General features: G+C 43.3%; 1 protein-coding gene across 1 annotated transcript in view; it reads right to left on the reverse strand.

The window, feature by feature from the left end:
- The window catches only part of PDE3A (phosphodiesterase 3A), a 272,747-nt gene extending 249,524 nt beyond the window's left edge, over positions 1–23,223 (reverse strand). The window contains exon 1 of the mRNA XM_042795533.1: positions 22,463–23,223. Coding sequence (XP_042651467.1) covers positions 22,463–22,783 — 321 coding nt within the window. The 5' untranslated portion in view covers positions 22,784–23,223. The remainder of the gene's footprint in view (positions 1–22,462) is intronic.
- Positions 23,224–27,866: the final 4,643 nt, after the last annotated feature.

Here is a 27,866-nt window from a genome sequence, read left to right on the forward strand (position 1 = left end):
GCACATGAAGCAGGGTAGGCTCCCTCCTGCCAAGGACGCACTGCGGGTGTGTGCCAGCCACAACTGCAGATACGCTCGAGGTGCTGATGCAGGCTCGTTTCACCCCAGTCTGCCTGTCCAGCAGAACTGGCATTTCCTACAAGTTACAAATATTTGAGTGCAAGAGGAGCGAAGAGCCAGGATTCTGGCTGTTTTTTGCAACAGTGCGTGGCACTGCAGAAGGAAAAAAGACTTCTTTCAATCTTTCTGTAAAAAATTAATCCTGAAATCACTCCTAGTTTTACAGCCAGTCTCTTGAAGAAGTTTATTCACCACACATCTTTCTCATATGGATGGTAGGCTACCAAGGGAGGTAATAGCACTTCATATCTATCTGTACAAATAGCTGAATATCAAAAGACACTTAATTCTAGGACAAACTAGTGCTTTAATCAATAAAATCTTCTTCTGTGACTTAACTGCAGTTTGTCCAGTTACAACCCAAAAAGAGGAACAAGCAGGAGTTACTGACATCACACTAGAAATCTCATCTGCCTACAGTTTCATTATCTCTTCTAGAAGCTTCAGTACTTTTGGGGTTGATTGCTTCACTCCAGCATCCAGTACGTAATTATGAATGAATTTAAGAGTCTCGAGTAAGGCTGGAACAAGGTAGGGTTTCCAGGTCTCTTTAAGACCATGCACCACCCAAGGCAGAATCCAAGAGATCCCTGTACTCTATCCCCAGTGAGCTGGCCCCACGGCTAACATGCTGCTCTGCTTTATGCAATGATAATGAATCAGGTCGTAGAAACCTTCTGGTCTGTTAAGACTGCACCACACCTGGGTTACATCCCTTCCCCTCTTTTTTAGCTCATTGAAGGTCTGTAAAGCAATGGCACTCTCCAGAGGAATCTTCTTATGTAATTTCCAGTAATTACAAGCTCCCTGCCAGACCGGAGATCCACGTGTTGACTATTACCATGTGCCCATTCCCTCTAACATCGGCCTACAAAAAGTCTCTTACACCAGGGTTGACTCAAGATCTAAATTGATAGAAACAGGGGAAATGGCACATTAATTCCATCTATAATGGTACTTCAACATAACCTGCCAAAAGCAACCGAGCAACAGGCAAGAACTGATGTCAAATCTATGTCCCAGACTGAAGTTTAGTCCCAAGACCTGCAGGACGCTGAATAAAAGCACCCTACTGATGTAGTTCTCCAAAGCTACTCCATCTCTGCCTGCAATTTCTTGACCTGTTCCCACATCAGGAGTAATTAACTTCACGCTGACTCCCACTCCTACACAGGCAAGTGACTGAGCTCTTTTCCCTCCCTGTCCTCCTTCCACCGGGCCTTGGTAACCAACACGCTCCAGAAAGACTGCTTTCATTAGGAGTCCGCCCACATCGCAGCGCACACAGCCCAGCAGCCACACAAAGCAGCGTGCTGGCATACGCAGGGTCTACTGCATCCAGGGAAAAAGGGTTAGGGGCCCAACAGCCCCATGACCCCTTGCAGTGTGGTTTTAATTATCGGGGAACAACCCAAAGAAATGTCTTGGGCTCCCTATGAGACCAGATCACCTGTGATGCAGCAGAAAATGCCCCTTAACCAGGGACTCCTGCAAAAACCTCTGACTCCTTAAATGCTGGAGACAAAGCTACATTTTAACACTACAGAAACAGTTGTCCCTCATTCTTTCCCCTCTTTCCACAATCTAGCCTTTTGCAATATATTTAGAAGATAAACCAATGTCTGAAAATATCAATTTCATCATTAAATGTTAAAAAGATCATGGGAGAAAAACATAAAAAGCTCCAGCCTAAAGTCTTTTGCTTAGTCCTCATCTATCATTCTTTTCCAATCTACATGCTCAGTACAGGATAGAAAGGAGCTCAAGGTTATGCTTCTTACAAATGCTTTTCTGTCTTGCATTATCAGCCACTGTTATTACCTACAGTTTCATTCAGAAACAGCATTTGAATAGTTTTTCAAGGGGGAAATTCTTTTTAATCAAGTCAGGTCATGGATGATGTTAACCAGATTTGTTTTTATTCCTAGTCACTCTTCAAATTATTAATACCATTCCCTGCAGATAAATGGTGTGTTTGTGGTTTGCGATACACATTGAGAGGGAAGGCTTATTAGCACAAGGCATTCAAAGTCTGTTTGCCAGCAAGAAATTGGACACTTCTCTAGGCAGCAGAAAGTAGAGCATCCGCTTTAGTAGTATTTTCCTTTTTTATTTTTTCTTAATTTTTTTGTTTTGTTTTTTTTTTTTTCTTCTCCTTTTTCACTTAATAAAGGCCTTTGGCTGTATTTCCTTAATTCCCATTTTTGACAGACAGTTGAAGCATGAATGTTATTAAATAGTTAGAAAAATCCTTTCTAATAACAAAGATTAAAGTAATTGAATGCAAGAAAGGTTTATGAACTCACAGGGTCCTAAGTGTCACCCTCAGGCATCTGAAGTTCAACAAGATGAACCTGCAATGTTTTAAGCACCAGATTCAATCCCCTGGTCCACCAGGCATTTTCCAGGTGGCTTTGCTTAAACCACTTGTCTCCATTTCCCTGGGGATGTATGGTGCCTGACCATTTTTCTCCTATACCATTGTTAGGAGTTCAGATGTTTAAAAGCTGGAAACAGTTATGATGTAGAGATGGTAATGTTGGGGTTTTTGACTCCTTTGACCTGCTGTACAAAAGCCAGTCCTCTACCCAGGCAGCTGTGGCAAACTTGGCAGTGATTGACCAAAACAGACTGACACGCACCGCTTCCTCCCCCACACAGTGGAGCACACCAGGCAAACGTACCAAGTTTGCTCAGCCTTACGGCCCTCGGTGGAGGCAGTATCTGGAGCGTGCACTGAAAAAGCAACTACACATCCTGCCATCCAGGCACACAAACACCCAAAGCAGCACACACACGTCTCTCCTTCAGCTTCAGTACAGCCTACAGTCAAACACCGAACCAAATCCTTTCCTCACCCCCCCAGCTGCACCTTTTAGATGCAGTTTTACATACTGGATCAAAAATCAGTTAGGAAGCATTTGACAAGAGGAAAGAAAAACATCCAAAGCAAACAAAAACCCCAACAGAAATGGAGGAGGGAAGAAATAGTTATTTAAAAGTGACCCTTGGGTGGAGGGGGGGAGGTAAAATCTGTCTGATTTTCTTTGGATATAGTAGGGCAGGAAATCATTGAGGTGGGTTAAAATACCTTTCTTGTACATGCTTTACAAAGAATTTCCTCTGATTACTAGAATAATATTTGTTTTCATGTCAATCTTGATAAATCACAGCTGTGGTGCTTTACTTCCTCTCTCCCCTCTCCTTATTTTCATCTATTAATAGGCCTGCATGTAGCCACACATCAATTAAAAGTATACATATATACTTATTCTATATATAAACACTTCCATTTTGCAATCAAATTCCCTACGTAACTACATTCCCTGAAATGTGCTATTTGCACTTGTACTGCTGAGCTCACAGCACGACCCTGCTCTCTCCCTTGTGAGCCCAGGATCCTAAGGATATCCTAGACTGCAGAGAGCCCCACGTATGCCAGAGAGCCCAAGGTGTCACCGTGGAAATTCAGTTAACAGCCCCACACCCACTGCAGGCTCACAAGTGGAAGTGCCACAATGAGAGAAGCATAAGCCTGATCAATATTGCCTGTTTGGTTGTGGTTTTTTCCTTCTGCTTCCCCAGTTCAGGCAGAGGAAGATGAGACATCTGAGGAAGCTTTAGTATAATTCAGAGCTATTCAGTTTTGCAATTTCAAAGCTACAGAAGTCTCTGGAAGCAGTTTTAACCAGGTATTTTAAGCCACCAATATGGTCAGCATCACTTCCAAATTACATTCTCCAGTATTTCCACTACTGAATTTTGGAGCCCAGCATAGGAAAGAAAGGATTTATTCTTCAAGTTCAATACGCCAAGACTGACATTCTTTTTATCATTTGACTTACAGCGGAATTATGAAAATCTTAGTTCTTGTCACAGTTTATCTCCCCCAGCTGCCACCTACCCACTTAAAATATAACTCTGAACTAGTTCTCAGGCCCAAAACTCAACACACCTTCCAGACTCTAAGGAGAAACTGGAAACCAGACTGCACTGCCACAGCCCACTGAGTTCCATCAACTGATCAAGTTCAGAAACTCTCTACAATTTAAAATTTTTCTTAAGCCTCTGACAGGCACAACAGCTGCTTTATTTGTATGCTGAGCAGCATTAATGAGAGTTATTTGCTTTCTTTAAGAGGATTTAGCACAAATGCAGAAGAGGACTTTTATTACAGGTCCCACTAGCCAGCTACTTAGTTCTTAACAAAGCAGGTAGATACAGTTTTGAAAACAAGACTCCCTTCCCAGAAAGTTACCTGGAAGCATCTTACCTATTCTTATTGACAGTCAATACATACAAAGGTCTTCCCCAGGGAAGACTCTCCTGAAGTTGATTAGGCAATTTTACAGCTGGCATGCTGAGATTTTAACAGCCTTTAAGAACCACCCAGTTCGTTCAGACTGAAATTACTTCGAAAAGGAAAAAGAGAATAAAAAACCAAAACAAAACACTAACTGACAACAAGCATATTAAAAAACAAGCAGACAAGAACTACTGGGTTGGGCAGCAGGGCATCATGCACAGAATGTGCTGTACCCTACACGCACGAATCCCCAGGCCCTTCCTTCCACGGGAGCTCTCTCCCAAGTCCAACTCTGCTAACTCACATGAGCAAGGGGTGGGAGATCTGACCCTCCAGTGCTCTGTCGTGTCCTTCAAACTACTGTCTCTTATCTGGCTGCTAAGAAACCACCCTACACACAAAGCCAAACAACTCCCAGCCACTCCATCTCACACAACGTAGCACCCTTTTGGCAGCCATAAAAGCATTCAACTAACAAGTGGACTTGATGAATCAACTTGTAGCTTGGCCAAAATGAAGATCAATTAGGAGCCTACCTGGGACTTGAACGCCATCATTTAAGGGGAAGAAAAAGAAAAATAAGAGTCTGCCACAAATCACAGCTTGATAATGCAAACCACGTACCTAACAGCATAACAACTGTTGGATCAGAGAAGGGCAACAGCAGAAGAGACGTAAAAAAATCTGATCTGTTCTTCAGTAATCCTGTCTAAGGGCAGGCACCTAGATCGAGTGAAACATAAAAAGGGCTTACTGGTTGGTCTCTGCATCCCAACAGCAAGAACTGGCACTGGCCAGCAGCTGGGGGAGACAGCCGGCAAGCAGATATAAACAGTGGAGGTGCAGTTTGTGGGGAAACACTGGCAGCAACAACTACATCTGTCTAAGAAAAAGCAGGTATCTAGACCCACCTGGAGAAACATATAAAAAGCTATTCTAAAATAACCTCTCATGTAACACACATTAAATTTCCCTAGATAGCTTGTTACAGTGCTTTACTACCATTATTACTAGAAAAGTTTTCCCTAATATCCAACCAAGCCTTCTTTTCCTTCAAAATAAATAGGATGAAGTCAGCTACCAGCAGACATGGAGCATGCTATTTTTTTCTGGTATCTTCTGACATATCAGAAAAGATATGGGTTTTGTTCATAGCCATTTCCGCCCTCTAGTCCTCTCAAAGAATACTGTTTGTATATATAAGGCAGGGAGGAGCTGTAAAGTACGAGAAGAATTCAGAGGGAACTCTGGACTTCCAGGCTTCATCCAGCTGAGCCAGGATGTGATGCATTTGGCCTCCACGGCAAACAAGGGGAGACTGAGAACCACTCTTCCCTTCAAACTGAATTTTATCCAAATACCTCTGCACACTCATTTTGCACCATCTGAAGCTAGCTGGTCTCAGGTAAATCACACAGCTGAAGCAAGAAAGTTAGATGGGACAGAAGAACAACACAGCACTAGTTCACCTCTCATTCAATTTAGTATTTCAATTGCCTCAAGTATGGCCAACAAGATACAGTCCAGCCAACAGGAAGAGCTCTCAGGCTTTCCCTCATTCTCAGCTTCCTAGAAACCTACAGTGATATATGGCAACCTTTTGACTCAGACAACTGCAGCTCAGTGCAGCTCACCACTAAAACAGAGCTAACAATTTCAGTATCCACCTTCTAATCAAGTCTCTGGCCCAGCAAGAAATAACACTAGCTTATACAGATTTTCTGCAACATTTAGTATGAAAGCTAACAGATGATTAATCTGTCAGCATATTAATTCTTATGAGATGACAAATGCTCTTATTGCCCACTCAAGCAATAAGGGTGGGCACAAGTTAAATACACAACACACCTTAAAACATCAGCCCAGAAGTCTACAGGGTTTTCTGAAACTAAGGAGAACATTACAGATGCTAAGCAAGATTAGCAGAAGGGACACCAATTTGCCATTTGATATTCAAACACCAAAGGAATAGAAGATTTCAATACTGGCAGCTCTGTTTGGAAGCATTTGACAAAGCCTCTCAATAAAACCTACTGGCCTGAGGAAACCTGTTTTCTCACAGCATTATTGCTCTCCAAAATGATGCAAAAGTGCAAGAACAGATTTAGAGGATGGGTGGAGATGGTAGTTCTGAGATCTTACCAAGAGTTAATAAAAATAACTATCCCATCTCGGGAACCTCAGGAACACAGCCCTGGGACTTCAAATCCAAGATAACAACTCAACTTCCCGGCCAACAAGCCATTTTCAGGATATCAGTCCCACCTACAACTGCTCAATGCAGGAAACTTCCCATTGCTACCAGATGAGCAACAGCGGTGAAAGATCAGTCCGTGGGAGCTGTCTCTTCAGGTCCATAAGCAACAGTTCATGGTGAAGATTCTTACCTTGGCAAACATTAGAAGATACAAATGACCTTCTCACCCAGATAGGGATTATTTCCTATTTCCTTCTCCATTTTGTTGTTGCTTTGTTCTTCTGAAATGGTTACAATTTCAGTGGCAGTGCTAACAGCAGGCCAAAAAGCTACACACATTCAAGAAGCAGAAGTAAACAAATAAAGAGTAAGATCTTTCTCATAAGCCAGCCCTAAAAGCTAATTCATTGCTTCCTATTTCAAATCAGTATGTGCTCACATCAGGAGTGATCTTAGCATATCTTACTTGCTGGGAAAAATAATACACACATGGAAAAAATACAAGATACTTACTGGTACATGGATCAGTTAAAGATCTAAAACACATCTCAACTAACTACATGCCTAGGTCATTACAGTAATAGATTAAAAGAAAACAGAAATTGTTTGAATTACACATATTCAACAGGAACAGAGAAGAAACAGTGCTCAGAATATTAGAAATCATTTCCAGGACAAAAAGCTCTATCCACATGCAAAGAACACATGCGGATATTTTATTTATAAAAGATTTTTGTACATACTATGTATTACAGCAAAAATGAAGATAAGTTTTCTAAGCAGAAAACCTTGCTGCAGCTGCACAGGCAAGATCACATGCCTTAGCACGCACTGAGCATCACCAGCACCTCTCCCAAGGCCACTATCAAAATGACTATGAAGACCCTTTCATCTGATTGCTGACAAGTCTTTCCTGACAGGCTCTGAGCTCACTGTCCTGTTGTGGCACGTGCATTTCAATATTCACCACCCCCTGGGCTGAACTGAATTAAGACTGAAGGAGGTTTTAGGTTTTCTTTCCAGCAGTACGACAGAGGGACTTTTTCTGCCAACAGCAAATGTGAAATAAGAGTGTTGGGTGTGCCAAACAGGGCACTGCTCTTGGGAGCCGTGACAGCAACAGCAGAGGATCCTGTGAGACTCTCAGAACTACAGGCTGGGTAAAATGAATATATACACAGGACAAAACAGACCCACAGTGCTCAATTAGTTTCTGACTTTCTGTTCCCAGAAAGCTGAATCAAAAAGGGACTTCACCGGAACCACCTAGCATAAAGCTCATTATGAACAGCTGGACCTCTGCTATGAAGTTCAGATCCTGCTCTTTAAATGTCTGGGTAAATTTTAGATCCAAGTACCAAAAAACTGAATTATGATTTCACATCTCTGATACAATTTCTTTCCAGCCATCACACACTGTAGCTGAAAAGTATTTCCCCTTCTTTGTAAACTGCTTTGATTATGAGCACCATATAACATTTAGGGACATTTGGTGGCAGTGAAAGAACTCACAGCAAGGCTACCATTAAATCTTTGCTGAGAAACAAGGCAAGTCATCTGTTTCACATTGTCTTTGAAATAATTAACTGATTTGTGCATTACTGAAGTGAAAATTAATTTTATTCTACTGTGAGAAAGTTTGGGAAAAGTGGAAGTCTTTAGCAGACTTTAAAAGAAAAAAAAAAAAAAGGCAAGAAAAAAAAAAAAAGTCAAGATTAGGCCAGACAAAGAGCCAGTTCCCACAAAAGGCATGATGGAGCTGTGCCAAATGCTTCTAAGAACAGAGCATTTTTTGGTTGTTTATTTGGAGCCAAATTTCTTATGCCTTCATTCTCTCTTTTATGGGTATTAATAAGATTTCCACATAAATCTGTCTCTACTTAGTCATCTTCACCACTGTCAGACTTCAGAGTCCTCCATGAAGAAGGACTGCCAACACAAATGTTTATGATGTCACACGAGCCGCACTATCACTCCAGCCATCGCTCAGAACAAAGAGTCCCAAAAGGTGAAAGGCCACTACAGTCTGTGGAAACCAAAGGATTTTAAAAATATATAACTAATCATTAGAAATAAGATACTTTGAAAAGAGGGGGAGAGAGGAAATAAGTGGTACTCCACTAAATACATTTCTTGATTTGGTGTTAACAAATGAAAATTCAGTGAGCATCTTTCTCTAATTAATATACATTCTTAAGACAGACTTCACACACTAATTGGAAATTTTACCTGTGCTTACCTGAAACTGCCTTTCTTTGATTCTTCTATTTATTTTACAAGCCCTTCATGTTCATATCACATATTGTGACCAGAGCATACCTGTCATCGATGCACAGAAATTTCCTCCAAGGCACCAGCAAATTTTTGCATACAAGCTTTTGCATTTAGAGCCAGGTAACTCTATCATCCCTTTAAACGTGCGATGACATCTATGTGGATTCAAAGTCATGTATTGATCTCTCTGGCTCAGCCACCCCCAAAACAAACACACACACAAATAAATCCAAAAACAAACAAACAAACAAATCACCAGATGCTCTTGAATGTGGTTGAAGGGAAAGAAGTAAGATGAGCTAAGAAAAAAATACATCACCAGACAAAACTGTAGTGTTTCTTGGGTGTCAGTCACAGTCAGTCTGGAACTCGGAAGCAGCATCAAGTGCCCAAAGCCCACCCTTAACTTGTTTGGCCTGTCTTTCACGAGAGAGTAAAGGGGTTTCAGATTTGCTGGGCTAGAAGATAGGGAATGATGCCAGAATAAAGAGCTCATTGATGTAAACATTCCTAGAACGTTTGACCATTCAGAAGAACTGCACTAAGGAAGCTGTTAACTCAAAGCATGTGGGCATCAATATCATGACGTTTCTCTTAAGTTTGCTTTTTATTAAATAAACACTTGGGGAAGGGGGGAAACAAAAAACAAAACTAAATACATCTAAGAAGTTAGATATATAAAATTACATTAAAAACATCTGAGATTGCAAATTCAAGCATTCAAAAGATAGCATACGACATAATTATGCTTACGAACACAGATTCACCATTTTAGATAGCAATCCATTAAGATCACAGAAAAGATAGAAAGCAACATTCTGGGCTATCAAGTTTCTGCCTAAAGTTCTCATCTCCTTAACCTGTTATTATGAATGATTAAGACAATCTGATCGTTCCTTTTATCTCAGTTCTGTAAACCTTAACCAAATAAAAGACCCAGAGGCCCCTAGGCCAAGTTCTCATGAGTAGGTTGAATGACTGTTAAGGCAGCTGTTCTGTCACCACTCCCACTGAGGACTTTTTGGGCTGGGTTTCTTAAGTGCATATCAGTAAATTTTGCAACAGACTGACTTCAGTTTAAAACCCAGTATTTTCCTCAGCATCATGTTTCCACTTTCATTTGAGAAGAGACAATATATAAAGCAAATCAGAACATGAAATAAGTACATTTATTTGCAGCTGCAAATTCCCTTCCACTTAGGAATTGTATTAATTCATGGCCAAGAATTTTATCATTTTTGATCACAGATCAGTTGCAGTTTCCAAAAGAATAATAAAATCTAAAGATCTAAACATGACAGCATGTCCAGGCATGAACACAGAATTTAAAATTCTGGGTTTACAAAAAGTCTGCTCAAGTGGCAGATCACAGACCAAATCAGGAAATCTTAAGGTTTATCTTAAGGACCTTCTCTCTTGTCTATGTATAATACAAAAGGAAAATAAAATTCTAGATCCAAGGATAATGGAAGCTAAAATATTGGAGTGAAAAACATTGAATCTATGCTTCAGTCACTGCTGTCCACAAACATATACCATCCATCAACCCTGAGTAAGTACCTCACGTTTTAAGACTAGATTTATATACCACACACAACAGAAGAGAAAGCTGAAATAAAGACAGGATAGAGCTAAGAGGAACTTGATAGACAACCTATCTTTAATACTTACAAACGTTCAAGAACTTTCCAAGAAACATTTGGGTTTGTCATCTCTCTCTGTATCACCATATGACATGTATCCAGAAAGCTCGGTTTAGATGTCCTAAATTTCAGTTAAGCCCTGGTGCCTAGCATTTCCTATTAGCTGGCTCTGACTCCAAAGGTGACTTGCCAAGAGGCTTGGATCCTCAAGCGGAATTTAAGCTGGAATATGTGCTTTAGTGCTGGCATCCCAGTTCATCTAATTGTTGCACTATTATCCCATGCTACTCTATTACACCGCTTGACACAAACACGGCAAGCTTAGTAAGAATTAGTATTTTGTATTCTGCAACCCAGAAGTCATTTTTCAGTATCAGTATGACACAGACAACATTTTTCTTTGTCACTGAACAGATTCCCTACAGTACAGTCTCTGTAATGAGGCATGTACAGAGCCAGTGCTGCCTAAAATAATCAAATCATACACACCTATTGCTATACCTGCCTGCTTCTGGGCAGCAATAAATGTGTTTGCTTCTTTCAGAAGTCAGAGAAAAGATGAATGCCCTGCAATGCTGAGCAGAAGTCTTTTACTGGAGAGGGTAGGGCTCCACTTCATTCCACCCTTATTACCCTTTTAACTTCTAAATATCTGGTGGAATCTTCTTCACAGCTCTGTTCCTCAGAAGCACACGGGAAGTACAGCATTAAATCCTTTAACAGAAAATGTTTATTCATTTGCAGTTTTGTGTAATCAGTAGACAATTAGGACTGCATTTAAGAATGGCACTTGCATATGAATTAAGCTAGTCTTAAAAAAAAAAAAAAAGACCTCAGTAATGGAATATGAATTATGTTGCAACACTTCACCTCATATAGAATTCAGAAACAACAGAAATGCAAAGTTAACTGTTGTAATAAATAAATTTTCAGAATTGTCTTAATAAATAAAAAATACTAAGTAGTCCACAGCTTCCCTGAGAATAGGTACATAGCAGCAATAACATAACCATTATCCATAACGCAGTAAGTTCTACCACCTAAAGCTCATCATCCTTATCTGTAAAATCTGAGTCACCTATTTATTTCAACTGGTCTTATCACATTTCTAACCAGCCAGAGCTCCACACTGAACAAACCCCCATTTATGCCCATGAGAACGGCCCTGGCTCAGGGTGCACAGGGACTTTATCAGCCCCGAGCTCATGTCACAGCTAAAGCTAGCAGCAAGTCAGTCTAGGCACCAGTGATACCATGTAGATCACTTATATGGCTTTGCACCTCTAGAATAGAGTGCAGCACCAAGTTCCAGTTTGCATATTGGAATGCGTGCATTTGCAAGACACAAGTATTTATTTGTCGATCAAAATCACTACTCAAGTATTTACAAATAAAAGAACAACATTTTTGCAAAGCTTGGCACACATTTGCAAGTCAAGAAAGAAAAAGAAAGATTACAACTATAATAAATCAGAAGTCAAGGAATGGTTACAGAGGCTGGAATATTAAGAACCGTGCCTGCCTGTGGAGACCTCAGAAAATACTATTAAATATCCAGAAAGAACAGTGTCATATGTAACTCAGGCTGCAGACTGTGCTGTCAAACAAAGAATTCCATCCCTCTAGGCTACATAGTACTAATTTGAGTGTGTATATATGTACACACACACACATAGATAAGTATATAGAGAGATAAATGTATATGTGTGTGTGCACACACATCTATAAAAACATGCTACAAGGTCTCAGGTCACATTTTGAGCAGCACAACCAACACTAGCTTTGAATACTTTGAATCAGTTTCTTTAAAATAAGAAATAGAATGGTTACTGTTGTTTTTTTTTTAAAAAAAAAAAAAAAAGGCAGCTCTCTGCAGATTTGTGTATGGGAACACACCCTACTCCCGCACTAATGATTGAAATGAAAGGATCAGCCTGTTACACTGGGAGGACTGAGCACTCTCTATTCCCACTGAAGGCAGTGAAAGCAGGGAGATTATCAGCAATCACTACAAAAACAACATATAAAAAAATAGCGTTTTTAACAGAACTTGACTTGTACAATATAAATTTTAAATTATGACTGAATGACCTCCAGGATTAATTAAAGGTGTTAATTGTCTCACAGGAGTAAGATGCAGAGCTACATTTCAGCACAAGTATTCCTGTAACAGACTGACAGACTCAAACTAAAACTCCAGACACATGTAGAAGATCTTATCAGTTATCTTGCACCCAAACACACTTAAGTTCCTTATCAACACAAAATACAGTGATCAGACCTTGTCAGGAGTAACCTGTGCTTAGCATCACCAGTAAAACTGAAGGGAAATGCTCCTGAGAACTCTACAGCATCCAACACTTTTTTTGCCACTTATCAAGCAAGTATCAGGGGAAGTGTTTCAGCATTACCAATATAGAAATAGCCCTGTCTGCATTGTGGGGTATGGGTATGTGGTGGATATGAAGTAGCATAGTCTAGTCTACAAGGAAAGCCAAGTTAGATTTGTTAGCTGGTGAGCTCTAACAGGCTACAATAAGAGAGACAGACAGACACTCACAGTAAAAGCATGTGAAACTGCATTAATGGAAGCAAGAGTGGACAGCACGTAATACAAGGTTGTGCAGCCCTTTTTAATCTACACTTTTGCACAGAGGTCTGCACCTTTCCACAGCTGTCACTTCAACTGAGATTTAATACATGAACATAGACAAGGTTTCACAAGTTTTACTCTGCAAGCAAGAAAAAACATGGGCAAGCATATCTAAATTACTGCTCATAGAAGTGGAGAAAAAAATTGCTTGGACATAGCTTCTCATCCCATACATCACTCTTTCTGACTGCCTTCATCCATCACTGGACAGACAGCAAACATAAATGCTTCTGAGGGTGCCTTTGCAGACTGCCACTTGAGTGGCTTCACTGCCACAACAGGGCAGGCAGCCCACAACTCTGGCCTCTTCACCAGCCCCATGTTCTCATTTTAAGGTAAATTTGGGGTGTATATATTTGTTAAGGATCAGTATTTTTAGGTAACATCGGTAGCAAAACATATTAATGTTCTGCCTATCCTCCATGACATTAAACACAAGCATATATTGGTTTATTTAAAACTGCAAAAGTAAGTGCAAGACACTAGCAGAAATATCTGTACTTCGGGGTGAGGAATAACTGGTTATTTCTGGTGCTGCGGCTGCAACTCCAGCATACAGAGATGCTAGCAAGATATCATCAACCTGCTGGGAGTGCAGTAATTCAAAACACAGTTAACCTTCAGCATTCAAACACTCAATTCTTTCCCCTTCTGGAATTCATTCCACAAACATGCTTATGGACAAATTTACTCAAGTGTCACTCAGAAGGAATATGTTCAGTTTTGAGGTTTAATGATAATTGTTGCCCTATATTATTATCACTTATACAAAGAAAACCAAGCTTATTCAAAGGAGAAAAAAGCTTCTTCAAAACAAAAAATAAATCTGACAACCATGAGTGTTGTGATCCTGAAAACACAGTAAGTGATACAGCTTTCCAGCAGACATCATCATATTCATATTTCACACAGCTTTTAATGAAGCTCAGATATTTCTAAGAGGACCAACCAGTCTAAAAGAAACAGCTGCTTTTTAAATCATCACCAGGGTCTGTCTCAGGAGTCCAGCAACCATCAGAAAATCATCTTGAGTACAAGTCAAAAGCATCACACCCACAGAGTAAGGCAGACAAAAGTCCCATTAAAAGACTTAATGATGCAGAATATAATTTTACTGTATTTTAAAATTCAAACCAAATAACAAATTTTTACTACAAAACAAAGCCAACTTAAACAACTTACAAAATACAAATAAGTCACTGTAACCCTGCATATTTCACTGGCGAGTTTGGGAAATTAGGTAAGGCAGCCTCAGCTACGCTCTGAGCTTTTTCTGATATGTGGAGGTTTCATATTTTTCCAGCATTGTGCAGAGAGAGAGGTAGAGCCTTTAGTTGTATCAATGCTCATAAATACCTCCTCCCTAATTGTTGTCAGTAGTTAATTGTAGTGAAAATATGAACACAGTAATGCAGTGATAGGTCCTGGTCAGTGGACACTTTGAATAAAACAGTGAGCTCACTAAAGCACACCACAACATAGTAACCAAACTGGGAAATTTCTTCCTAACTAGTATCAGATTTAAAAACAAACAAACAAACAAAAAACAACAACAACAAAAAAACACACACACAAAAAAAAAATACTAAAACCAGTTTTTCTAATCTTCAGCCTGCCTGGCATAAGAAACCTCTAAAAATCAATAAATAATACATGCAAATGTCTAAAGATTTTAGAAATAACTCCACTCGTACCTTGTGACACAGATGTTTCATGATGAGTGTGCATTTTTATCTCATACATCCAGACTTCTACCAGTTTAAAACTAAAGGGTTGTGTTTGGCGGGGGGTTTTCTTGTGGGGTTTGTTTGGGGGCAGGGGAAAGGGTGTGTATTTTTGTCTTTATTTCCAAATTCCCTTCTATTCCTCTATTTTTAGGAAAATACATATTCAGAACTGTTCAGTCAGATCTATTTTTACATCTTTCCAGTTTCTTCTTTGATGATGATCAGAGGTTTGGGCTATCAGTAGACACCAGATATTCATTCTGGCTGACAAAAACTCAATACAGTACTCCATAGCGGGACACTTCACTAATCTGATCTCACTATAATACTTCACACACACAGATTTTTTCGGTGACCAGCACTGCCAGCTGACACAAAGTCTCTTTTCCTGACAGGTTCCAAATTTAAAATGTAACTTCACCAAACAACCTCTTATAACCAACATCTTCCCTGGGCTGTATATTTTACCTTTTGTTCAGCAACCCTTAAGGCGACATTAGGAAAACATCCAGCTGCCTCTTATGTTCAACAGTAATGAAGGACCATTTGTTTCATCAGCACGCTCTGCTGTCGCACTCTTCATGTGGTGTTTCCTGTTTTATGTATAAATAGTTACGTGTGTGAATAGAGGTGCTACAATACATAAAGCAATGGCGAATTTAGCCTATTCTTCTGGATTTCTGACAGATCTGGAGGTGGCAGCTTCTTTGTACCACCATCTCCAATTACTCTCACAATTGGCTTTTCAAAGGCCCAAACCTACCACTGCTCTTCTTCCGATTACTTGTTAGCACGCCCAAAGGGCTCCGATTCGAGAACAGTCTTTTTTCACGGCAGGTGTCTGTCGATCTGCCCCTACCTAAGGGGGGCTCATCTGCGTGTTCCCGGGCACGCAGGGCACAGGCCCCAGCCCCGCGCCCAGGCCAAAGCAAAGTGGGGTTCAGGAACAGAGAGGTGCAACTGCAACCGCAGCGGGTAGACAGGGAAGGGGTTTGAAAAAAAAAAAAAAAAAAAAAAAAAAAAATTTTAAAATAAATAGAATAAAGGCTCAGTTAAGCACCACGGACAGATTTTGTTTATTATGTTTTTGACCGATTTGGCAGGCTGGCTGAGGCGGCGCGTGCCGGCGCAGAACAGGGGCTCTCGTGCCCTCTAGGGGCGCGGCCCCGCCAGCGCCGGCCCCGGCCCCGCCCCCGGGCGCGCGCCCGCTCCGCCCATCGCCCCGCCCACCGGCCCCGCCCACCGGCCGGCGAGGGGGCGGCGGCGCAGCAGCGCCGGGGTGTGACTGCGACAATAATGAGGATGATGATGATGATAATAAAAATAACGATAGGCTTGTAACCACTGCATACACCCACACAGAGGGAGAAGAAAAGAAGCTCGCGCTCTTCGTTAAAACAAAGGAAAAGCTTGATAGAGGGATACAGCACTTCTTCCTCTCACAACCTCATTTCATCTCCAAAAACAGCTCAGAAAGAAAAACACGGATATTCCCCACAAGTTAAAACTTGGACGGACATCACATTTAATCTTTTTTATTTTGGGTTTGTTTGTTTGCTTGTTTTTTTTTTTTCTATTTCTCAAATCATTACCCTGATGCAGAGAACTCCTGATACTACCACCGTACTTGCAGCAGGGCTTAGAGCAAGCCAAGATGAAAAAAGAAAAAAAAAAAAAAAAAGCAGTAAAGCAAAACAAAACAAAAACAAAACAAAACCCCAAAACCTGAAAAACTACATAGTCGAAAGGAGAGGCATTTATTTCTGAGTGACACACTGACTAACAGAAAAGAGACTTTGAGGAAAGGGTTTGGTAATTCATCAAGAAACTTTTTCAAAATAAGCAGAGAAGAAAAAATGCGCAGAAAGAAAAACCCAACTTCCACTTTGTTATCTGACTCTTTACATTTCTTTATCCATCAAGCAGTATCCTATAAGCTGTACATCTCCCGTTAGATTATCTAAGTAAATCACAGCAACTGGCTCAAAGCTTCAATGGCAGCACCTTTCTTTTTACTCTCAAACCACGTAGGATGCAGTCAGCTCACCCCCATTTTGAGCCCTGTGGTTTGCAGGCACCAGAATTCAGCAACCTTTCCAGTTCCAGGGCAGGATTTTTTTTTTTTTTTTTAACATATTACCTTTTAAAGAAAAAAGCCCAAGCAATATTCCTTCAGCTTGCAAAACACAGCTATGTCTCAGTCTCTTGCAAAAGAGTTGGAATGCAAGCACAGTAACAGCAGATCAGGACAAATTCATACAAATGTCGCAGTTAACATCCAAAACATCATGTGTCACTGTTTTTCCCCCTCCAACCCCCAACAAGCTTCTCAAAACACATTTCATACACAGGGTCACTGTTCTGGCTGTTTATTTAATTAACATGACAACCCAGCATACACAGGATTTCTTTCAGTTCCCCAGCTTTGCATTTTCACACTTCAGGCAGAAAGAGCAGAAAGTCACTACTGTATTTTACTTTTTTTACCAATATGCCATAATATACATTTCTTCATTTAACCAATTGACAAAAATAGATTCTAAACCAGCCGTGAGAGTTTCAGCAGCAGTTTTTAAATTTTTGTGAGGTTGAAGGAGGGAAAAAAAAAAAAAAAAAAAAAAAGGAAAAACCTAAATAGAGCAGGTTTGCATAAATGAAGCCATGCAAAAGAAAATAAAGTATTACGTCTGGAATCCCTGGGTGATTTTTCCCGGAGCCTTACTTAAATATTTTACACGGTTGTGTTTCAGCAAGTCACCAGATGACATAACTCCTCACCATTCCTCCGTTTCTAGTGACCTAAATGGTAATGCCAGCAAATCTTATCAGAGTAATTACAGCTCAGTAACGCTTATTACCAGAAGGAGGTATACAGTCTATCAACACTGTGTGCCTAACAGGAGGCCGTAACATTGACATACATGAAGTTCAATATTTAATCTGCCTTCTCGTCTCCAAAAATTTAAACCTCTGTATGCTGCACTCAGATCTCTCCTATTTTCAGGCCCGAGAGCAGGACACACACTATTAAAAATTGGTTGTAAGATAAGGGTACATCTGTCCTTTTTTTATGACAGCATGATAGAGCACCAGGAAAGAGGGGAAACAACCTACTCCTGGCACTTACAAAGCTCTCACTGTCAAACAATGAGAAGAACAGATAAAGCCTTAATTTTCCCTTGAAAAAAACCCAACAAATACATTTCTTTTTCTCCTCAGTTTCTTAGATCTTATCGCTGAAGAGATATCTTTGACCATGTGAACTGTTACAGTATTGTCTTCTCAACTCTGCAGACAGGCAGCGATAACAACGGTCCCAGCTCACAACTTTCCCAGGCTACAGACTGGGAACAGACAGAGTCACCATCCAGAACCCTGCAAAAAATGGTCACATCCAGCAAAAAACCCTCCGCTGACACTGGAGGAAGACAGAAGAGTCCGGCACCAAAGTTACTTCTCTGGAAAAATAACTTTTTAAAAGGGGAAGCAGGCAGGGAAAGATGTAGCAGCACAAAACAGCTACCAAGACTCAAATCAATTAAAAATTAAGTGACAGATCCTCAACTGCCCCCTCAGGTAAGGCAAGCAGCTTTCTACTTCCCCACCTGCTCAGAAGGCAGAAAACAAAAAGGAGAAAGGAGGAAGAAAAATGGGTAGAAAACTTCTCTGCCCCAGGAGCCAGAGGACACGGACGAGAGTTTGCACATGGAGCTGCTGGCATGGCAAGCCGGAGAGAGACGTCAGGAGCTGCAGGAGAAACTCCTCCATCCTGGTGCTACCTCCTGCACGGCACAAGGCTTTTCAGCAGGGCGAGACTCAGCACCTCGCTACTGCCTTCCCATACGGGGCTGTGTCACCCACTGGTTTGGGAACCAGAAAGTGCTTCGAACCCTGGTGTCTGCTGTACCTGTGACAGTCTTCTGACTAAGGGAAAAAGAAATCTAAAAAGGCAAAGCAAATGGAACTGCTCGCAGCAGCTGCTCTAGCTCATTTAACACACACTTGTAATAAATCCAAGTTAGCTGAAAGCTTCCCTTTCCCCCAAACAAAAACAAACAACAAGCAAGGCTTAAAAGCAGAACCAGGAGTCTTTGGCATGGCTTAAAATTGTCCAGCTACTATCTCCTGTGGAGTATTTTACCCACCAAAGCGAAATCATCCCTTTGGACTGCTGTATGTCAAGATTAACACACACAGATCAGAGGCACAAGTTCCAGAACACATGGGTCATATCATATTTTAATAGGAAACACCAAGACATAGAACAGATTTCTGTCCCTCCTCCCCCCCAACCTCCTCTCCACACTTTTCGGAAAAGTTAAAATGTTTACAAAAATGTGAAGAGGAAACTACAAAAGCTATCATCCCGGCAGTACCTGTGAATTCATCATGCAAAATAAAAAAAAAAGGCATTTGTTCATTCATTTGCTGTCTTATCCATCCATTCACAATTTCTCTCTGTAGCCTCTTTCAAATCTGGGTGAGTGAGCCCTCAAGGAGCTGAGCATCCTCAGCCGGCATTGATGAAATCACAGAGAGACAACACTCAGCTGGGAGCAAGATCAGGTTATTAGAAAGTACGCATTTCTCAACGAGATCTACACACATGCCAAACTGGAAGCTTTTAATCCAAAGAATTTGCTGATGTTGAGAGAGAGCATATACAAAAATCAACCACAAAAAAAGAGAATTGAATTAAAAACTAGTAAAGACCACTTTTAGCAATGAAAGAAAGTGACTTGGATTTGGATTATTTTTTTTTTTTTTAATGAAACAGTTATTCAATTCTTTGAGAACTGAGATGAGATGTTTCTACAGAAGGAATAACTTAGTGACATATGCATTTCCACCTACTCCCACTATCAGCTTAAACAGAAGCATACTTTTAATTTTAAATACACTAATACCTCTACCTGTGATGTTAGTTTGCAACTCCTGGTACTGTGCTTTATATCACAAGGCTGCATAGATTCATTTCTATATTCTACTAGAGAAAAATTCAGATAACAACTGAGATGTGTGTGAGTAAAAAGAATAAAAATTCAGAAACTCCGACTTTTGTAGAATTTCATATCACAAACAGTCAGAGAGGGAGGGAATCACACTCTGGAAAAGTAAAAGCTTAATTCAGTGCTCAGCAATAGGAAAGATTACGTGAGAGGCGATGGAAAACATCTCTAAAACTTCACCTAATGTTACTCACCCAATAAGCATGTATTTCAAAGCAATAAAGTAGATACATTTCCTGATGAAAAATTATTGGTGGCTCCCAGACGTATTAACAAGCTATCTTTTGGACCAGAAACATTCAGGGCATGTTTTTTAAAAACAAGGGGTGAAGGGAGGCCTGGTTTTGTTTATAAAGCCCACATCTCTATTTTTAACATGTTATATTTAAAAACTATCCAAAAGGGAAACATTTACCTATGGTTTCTTTAAGTCTATGGAGAGCTGATTTTTGCTATAAACACAAACTTTGCTGTACGAGAGTCCCACTTCTCCCAGAGTTTCTTCAAGGTCCTTAGAGAGCTTTGTTTAAGCTTTTCCATTTTCCTATCTTGCTAACATTTATTTAAGACGACAGATTTTTAGGGAGGGAAGTTCACATGTACACAGCCACATTGTGTTTTTTTCAAAAAAAAAAAAGATAAAAAGTCTCCCCAAACTCAAAAGTAGTCATCCATTTCTAATCACACAGTGACGCAAGCAAAACCAGATCTCGCTATTGATTAATAGTGAGTGAGAACAAAAGAAAGAGAAATTTGCCAAAATACTGCAGCAGGTAAAGTGAACAGTCACCAACTAACTCCGGTCCAGCTCTGCAGCTTGGAAGTGGAGATTGCTCGGGGCAAAGCTGACCACTGTCCCCAAGTAACACATCACTGCGGGGTAGGGGAAGGAAGGAAGGAATCTACCTTGTTATCCATCATCAGTTTAACATCCTTGTACATATAGATGGTTTGAATTCCCTCCATCAGAAAAGAGAAGGATGTGATCACAAACTAGTCAGTCTTATCTCCGAACGACTGCCTTTAGAGATCTTAACCAAAAAGCTGCTTTTATTTGAAGTGCAAGAGTGAGTGGAAATACGTTTAAAACCTTAAAAATTGTTATTGTAAGAAACCACCAGAAACGTATAGTGTCATCAAGTAAGTATAAACAGTTTTAATTTCTTGACTTAGATACTGTGTTTACAAATTATTCTTACACCCTTCTCTCAGTTCCTACTAAAGTCAGAACTGGGTCAGCTTTCTACTTTTTCACACCACATTCGCCTGGACACTGTGGTAAATATTTATTTTATCTAAACAAAAATGTTAAATAAATAAGTACATTTGTTGTAAAATAAGCCTCAAGTGTATAAGGTTGTCAGGCCCTCTTCTAGAAAATGTCACAACCAACCACAAAGGGATGTAATCAAAGCATTTCCAGAAACAAACTAGCCACCCACACCATATGGTTCGATGCCATCACTTGGAAAATACTTAGCTGCTTATCCAGCAAGCAACCTGAAAGAAAACCTTTGGTGTACTGCAAATCTCTTCGGTTGACCACAGTGCATGGTGTGATTTTCAATACTAATTGAAAAAGAAAGCTTAACACCATTTGCCACTTATTTTCCCCCAGGTTCCCCTTTCCACCGCTCGAGAGAGAGTTGCGCTGACTTTGCTCAGTTACACTCGACTCATCGGACGATTCTTTTTCAGGGAAATCTGAAATCTCAAGAAAAATTGAGAAAACACTGAGCACAGAACCAAGCTGACCTCGTGTCCGTGGTAGAACTCTATACAGCTGTGCAGTAAAGATAATGGTGCTTATTTTTTTTTTTTCCCCTTTTATTGAGGTGTGCATTTTAAAGAACGCATCGCTGGCAGAGTAAGTTTTCACTCATCCATTCAAATCACATCTTAAAGGAAACAAAGTTGAGATAAATCGCGTGTGCCCCGTACCAGTTCCCGCAATCACAGCGGAGCGGGAGCTATTGATCACACGCACAGGAGCAGCCTTGGGGAGGCAAAGTGCAAAGATGAGCACCGTGCTGTGCAGGCCAGCCTCAGAGGACACGCTATCGCCCTGATAAGGGACTTCTCCCACCGAGGGCAAGCTGCTTGGGCTCACACACACACCCCTTTAAAGCCTCAAGCAAGTTGAATAGGGCTAAACTACCTTTCCAGGAAACTGCAGGTTTGAAAAAGCAAGGCTCGTAAGTGATGCTGGGAAACCCGAGGGCAGGTTCCCACCGGCTTCGAGAGCCAAGCGGGTACCGTCCGCCTCACCCGTCTGCCAGGCTTAAGAAAAGCAAGCGCCGGTGATGGCTGTAAAAGAAAAGAAAACTCCGAGCTCCCTCCCCGGTCGCCCGGGCAAGTCAGGCTGGGTCCGGCGAGCCCCCGCTTCCCCCCAGCCCCGTCCCGGGGCTCCGGGGAAAGCCGGCAGCGTGCTCGGCGCCTGCACCGGGGGGTGGGGGGAGGGACCCCCCCACACTCGCCGCCAGCAAAGTTTGGGACCCGTCCCCCGTCCCCCCCGCCCCAGCCCCTGCCCTACCTGCTCCCGGGGGATGCAGGGCAGCGAGGTCCGCCGGTGGGTCTTGCTGCCGCAGCCGCCGCCGCCCGACATCTCGGGGGAGATCATGGAGCTGGACCGCCGCCGCCGCCTGAGCACCGGGGCTTCGTCCGCGGCCGGGGGGGCGGCGGGAGGCTCCGCCAGCGGGGCGGCCCGCCGCAGGGGCCAGAGCCGGTCAGCGTAGCCGGCCAGGAGGATGCCCAGCAGCCCCAGCAGGTAGGCCAGGTAGGGCCGCCAGGACGCCGGGACCCTCTCCAAGGCGACGAGGGACGTGGTCCTGGCCGCGCTAGTCACGGCGAGCATGAGGACGCCCTGCCTCAGCTTCAGCACCAGCCATGTCACGGCGGCCAGGCAGCTCAGCACCACCCCCGTGGCGGCGAGGGAGAGCAAGTGATCCTCCCCCGCCGCCAGCGCCGTCTGCGCCACCGCTTCCCCCCCGCAGCAGGCGGCCAGCAGCAGCGCCGCCGCCCGCGGCCGCACGCCGCCGCGCCGCAGGTACCGGCCCGCACCGAAGAAGGCTCCGGCCAGGCCCAGGGGCACGGCGCCGGGGGGCAGCCAGCCCCAACCCCGCGGCCCCGCGCCGCCCTCCGCCGCCAGCTCCCGGCCGCGCTCCCCCCGCACCAGCCGCACCGCCAGGGCCAGCAGCACGGAGAGGGAACCGGCGCACAGCGCCGGGGAAAGTTTCCGGCGGCGCCAGGTCTCCCGCGGCGGCGGCAGCACGGCCCGGGAGGCCGCCCCCCCCCCGCCGCCGCCTCCTCCGCCGCCTTCCTCCGCCGCCCCGCCGCCGCCCCGCGGGGTGCCGGGCTGCCGCCCCGCCGCCGGGCAGCGCCCGCTGCAGCCCGGGCTGCGCGTCTCACCGCCGGCCATGGCCTCGACGGGCCTCCCTGCGCACCCCCCGGCAGCGCGGGCCCCCGCCCCGGGGCTTCTTCCCGGCCGGGCAGGGGCCGGGGGCGACCCCCCCGGCGGCGGTCAGCGGCGGGCGGCGGCGGCGGCGGGCCGGGGGCGCTCCCCGTCGCAGCGCCGGCATTTCCTGCGGAGCTCGCCCCCCGCTCGCCGCCTCCCCGGGCGCCCACCGCCACGCATGAAAGGCTGGGGAGCGCCTCACCTCCTCCGCGACCACCTTGGGCTTGGAGAGGAGGGAGGGGGCAGTAAATATATATATATATATATATTTTTTTTTTTTTTTTCTTAAAAGTACTGGAGAGGGAGAAACGCGAAGTCCTAAGAGAAGGAGGGGAGGGGGAAGGGAGCGGGGGAGAGGCAGATGTACCACCTCAGAAGTGCTGCTTAATTTCTAGGCCATCGTTTCCCTCCCGGCTGAGGCAGGGCGGGAGGGGGCGGCACTGCCCGCCGGAGGGTCCGCTCCTGGACCGCGGCTGTCCCGGCCATGGTCGCGGAGGAGCCTGCCGGCCGCTGTGAACCGCGGGAAAGGAGAAATGAGGACAAAAAAAAGAAAAAAAAAAAAAAAAAAAAAAAAAAAAGCACAGGGAAAAAAAAAAAAAATCGCAAATAAAAGGCGAGCGGAGCCGGGGGCAGAAGTTACAAAGTCCTGCCGGGAAGGCGAGAGAGAGATCCGCGGGAGGGACTTGAAGAGAGGTTGTTTGGGAAGAGGGGAAGAGAAAATGAGGAAGAGAGAGAAGGAAAGCGTTTCCCTCCTGAGCGGAGCTGGGATAGCCCTTGAGTTTTGCAGGGAAAAATCAAGTGATGAGAGCTCCCCTCTAGCCGGGAGAGGAGGCTGTCGGCAGCCCAGAAGCAAGCCCCGACCCGAACAGAACAACAAACCAAAAATGAGCAGCGGAGGGGGGGGTGGGTGTTGGAGGCGATAACGAAGCAGGAGGCTGCCGGGCACCGGGCGGTTTGCCGTGTTCAGGCCGGCCGGCCCGACTGGCGGGGAAGGGCTGCACCGGCCCGGCCCGGCGGAGACTCCGCACCCCGCACCGAGGGGGCCCCCCCCGCTGCCGCCCCGCAGGAGCCGGCGGTGCCACCCGGGCGGCGGAGCTCCCCGCCACCGGGCGCTGGCGGCCGAGGCATAAATCCGCCTGTCACGGAGGGGGCAATTACGAGGCCGTAAAAAAGTCAGAAAGATGGATGTTGGTGAATGATGATGACTGTTTTTGTTGTTGCTTTCGTGGGAAGCCCGAACTGAAATCCCGAAGCCAGCGGGGTACGGTCCTCGGAAGCGGTACGAGTTCCTAGGCTGTGGCTCCCCCCGGCACCCCACTCCCTGCCCCCGGGCCTCCCCCCGCTCCCCACGCCCGAGGGCTCCTCCGCCGGGGCCCGGCGACGTGTGGGGGCCGGCCCGGACCCCCGGGCTGCCGAAAACTGCGCGGGTGGAATCAGGCGCTGGCTAAAAACCCGTGTAAGATGAGGGCCTTGTTCTCAAAGCCCCAGGTCCCACCAAAGGGCGCGGAGTAACGTACTCGCATAATGCTACAAACCACAGAATAATGCAATCACCAGCTGCGAAGTTGCAGAACATTTCAGAGTTGGGAAACGAACCGATTAGAAAACCGAATTTCCCAGCCTTCTTCCCCCTCGCACATCCCCAAACCGCTAATTTGAGACAGATTTATAGCCTTTACATATTTATTGGTGAATCTATCTGGATATCATGCCTATCATCCAGGATTTGAGTATCTGAAATGGTAGCATTAGTGAAGCATGTTTGGGATTTTTACTAGAAATGGGTCGTAAAAACTGAGTATGTTCTTTAATAGTTCTCCAGCCTAACTGTTATGGAGTATGGATTTATTAGTCATTTTTATGCTTGAAGGTTGGTTTGAAAACAACCTAGATATTGTTAGCAAAGTTTGGCTCTGAGGAATGGAAAGCCTCTGGTTTTTTTAAAGGTTAAGGGTCCAGATTAAGAACAGCTGGAAAGGTTTACAGTTTATTCTGGTGAGACAGCAATCAGCAGGTTGCCATACACACCTAGAAAAACATAGCTGGGTTCCATCTACCCCAAGCATCAACATCCCAGAGGCAGAATCAGAGCCCAGTTAGCAATCACTGCATGATTCCTAACTTCTTTTCAGCTTTTTATAAGAAAGATGCATGTCTTGGATATTCTGAAGTCTAGATGCATCCAAACAGAGTGCCGATAAAGTGATACTGTGATACTGGATGACAACCATACAACAGTTGCTGTTCAGATAGATCAGACCTTCGACCTAATCCTTCCTCCCAGGTAGCATTCACTTACATCTTAATGTATCTCCACTTTGTTACTTTACAATTAGATTTACTGATATCAGAAATGTTGACATTTTAAATACAGTCATAAAAATTAAAAAAGTAGAACTAGAGAAATAAAGACTCCCTTTATTTTTTGCTGCACATCTGCTCAAAATGTATATTACTTACATAGATCAAAGCAGATAATGGTATATATTCTTTTAATTCCTTAAGATAAAACATGAATTATTCACTTTAGATTAAAAGCAGGAGCATCTTTTTTGATTGGACAGATTCTACGTTAGTGTAAAGAAACCTGTATTCTTTGTAGTAGCTGTTATAATAATGGTTTGAGCCTACTAGCAAGGGTTTTTTTTCCAATAGTGTATCAAGCTCATTAAAGGATTGAAACACATTTCTGAGCTCTGCCTGTCTCAGTTGCTGAGGCTACTGTGAGCTCAGCTGGCAAAATGGTGTTTATGGGTGTTAGGCTTCAGGGAGGATCAGGGCTCAAGCCGTCAATGGCTGAGCTTGCCTGAAGCTGGCAACTCTAAGCCAGAGACAGCATCTTTCCCGTCTCAACGTGAAATGGGATAGACCCCCTCAAGCCATCTGCTACTTTCTGCACTGAAGTTTGCAGAAGAAAGACAAATGTTAATTATTTTTTCCTGGTATCTTGATTCTCACATCAGGGAACTTTTGGATAACATAATGGAAGTCAAGGCTCACAAAAACTTCAACTAGCACAAATACAATATCTAGATTTCCTAGAAGCACGACTCTTACCAATTAATTCTTCTGAGCACTAAGGTTGTATATTGAACAGTACATGAGAAGTTGAACTTTGCTGTGCTCTCTACCATGTGGGAGTTGATACAATTACTTCTTTGTGTTTCTGAATTAAGCAACATAATTGTCTCTCATCTGCTGATTATCTAAGGATGTTCTAAGCATTTAAGTTGAGAAGATCTTTAACAAAAAGGTAGCAGTCATGTAATTTTGGCATCTCCATCAGAATCAGTACCAGGTGGGAGAATGTGGCAGGTGATAAGCCAAACAGAAGGTCAGTTTCGCAGAAGATGAGAAATATTGACTATTTAGGCTTCCCATGCAAACACACAAAAAGAAAGCGGGAGAGAGTGCTGGTTTTAGTTCATTCTTCAGGGTATGATTCCAGCAGACTGGGCTATCTACAGATGGTAGGTACCTCTTAAACAGTATATTGAACGTATAGTTACAGTCATCTGAAAATCCTACCTTCTCTAAGAAAGAGAAATTCTGGGAAAGCAGGCTCTACCCCTGCGGCAAATAGTGAACACCTCAAGTCTCTGTTGAAGTTCTGGGGGTGTAGGCTTTTCAGCACTTGCAGAATCAGGTTCCTTTTGATGGACAGACATCTATAATAACCCAAAGAAAACGAGAACCATTACATACAATAACATAATTGTATAAACGTGCTAGAGCAATATTAGCCATTCACCAAAGAAACTACCACTTGCAGAAGATTGTACTGTAGTGAAAACCTAGCAATACCCTTCTGTTTTCCATTTGGAGAGCAATCTTCCATGGTAATGGTAGGGAATTCTTAGAGACTTCAAAGGAGACAGACCCAGGAAGTTTCATGGTTATTATCACAGAAAGGTCTGAAAGAAAATAAAGGTGAATGTCCAATTAGATTAAAAAAAAAAAAAAAAACAAACCCAAAAAAAAACCAGTTTGCTCCAGACAACAAACAGCAGAAGATGTAAGGAGGTTTGGGACAGCTGACTGTTCCCCAAGACATAACTGTCTGTCTCAGAATCACTTCATCCTCAGTAATTACGGGCTCTGCTGTCATTTCTTGATAAAGCAGCCTATCTTTTCTCAAAAGTGAAATGGTAAATTAATGGAGAAGATGAAATGCCTTTTATTCATTTCTCTGTCCAGCAGTTCATACTCTTATCTAATCCATTCAACTGCCTTTTCATGAAGCATCCATGCAGAACATGTGATTCTCCATCTAAATGGGGAAACGATGGCTTCCTTAGCCATTAAGGAAAGGAGGAAAGCTTTTGTAACAGCACTGCTTAACCCAGCCATACACATCAGAACCACCATTGGCTTGGTTTGTCCACACCTCCCTACAGTCCTCTTTCTCATATCACTGCTGGTTTGCAGTCACAGTGAGTGGGACACAGCTGGTCTGAGAAACCACAGTAAACATGTACAGGGC

Source organism: Tyto alba, unplaced genomic scaffold (assembly GCF_018691265.1).
Source record: "Tyto alba isolate M040663 unplaced genomic scaffold, T.alba_DEE_v4.0 Super-Scaffold_21, whole genome shotgun sequence".
Classification (NCBI taxonomy): domain Eukaryota; kingdom Metazoa; phylum Chordata; class Aves; order Strigiformes; family Tytonidae; genus Tyto; species Tyto alba.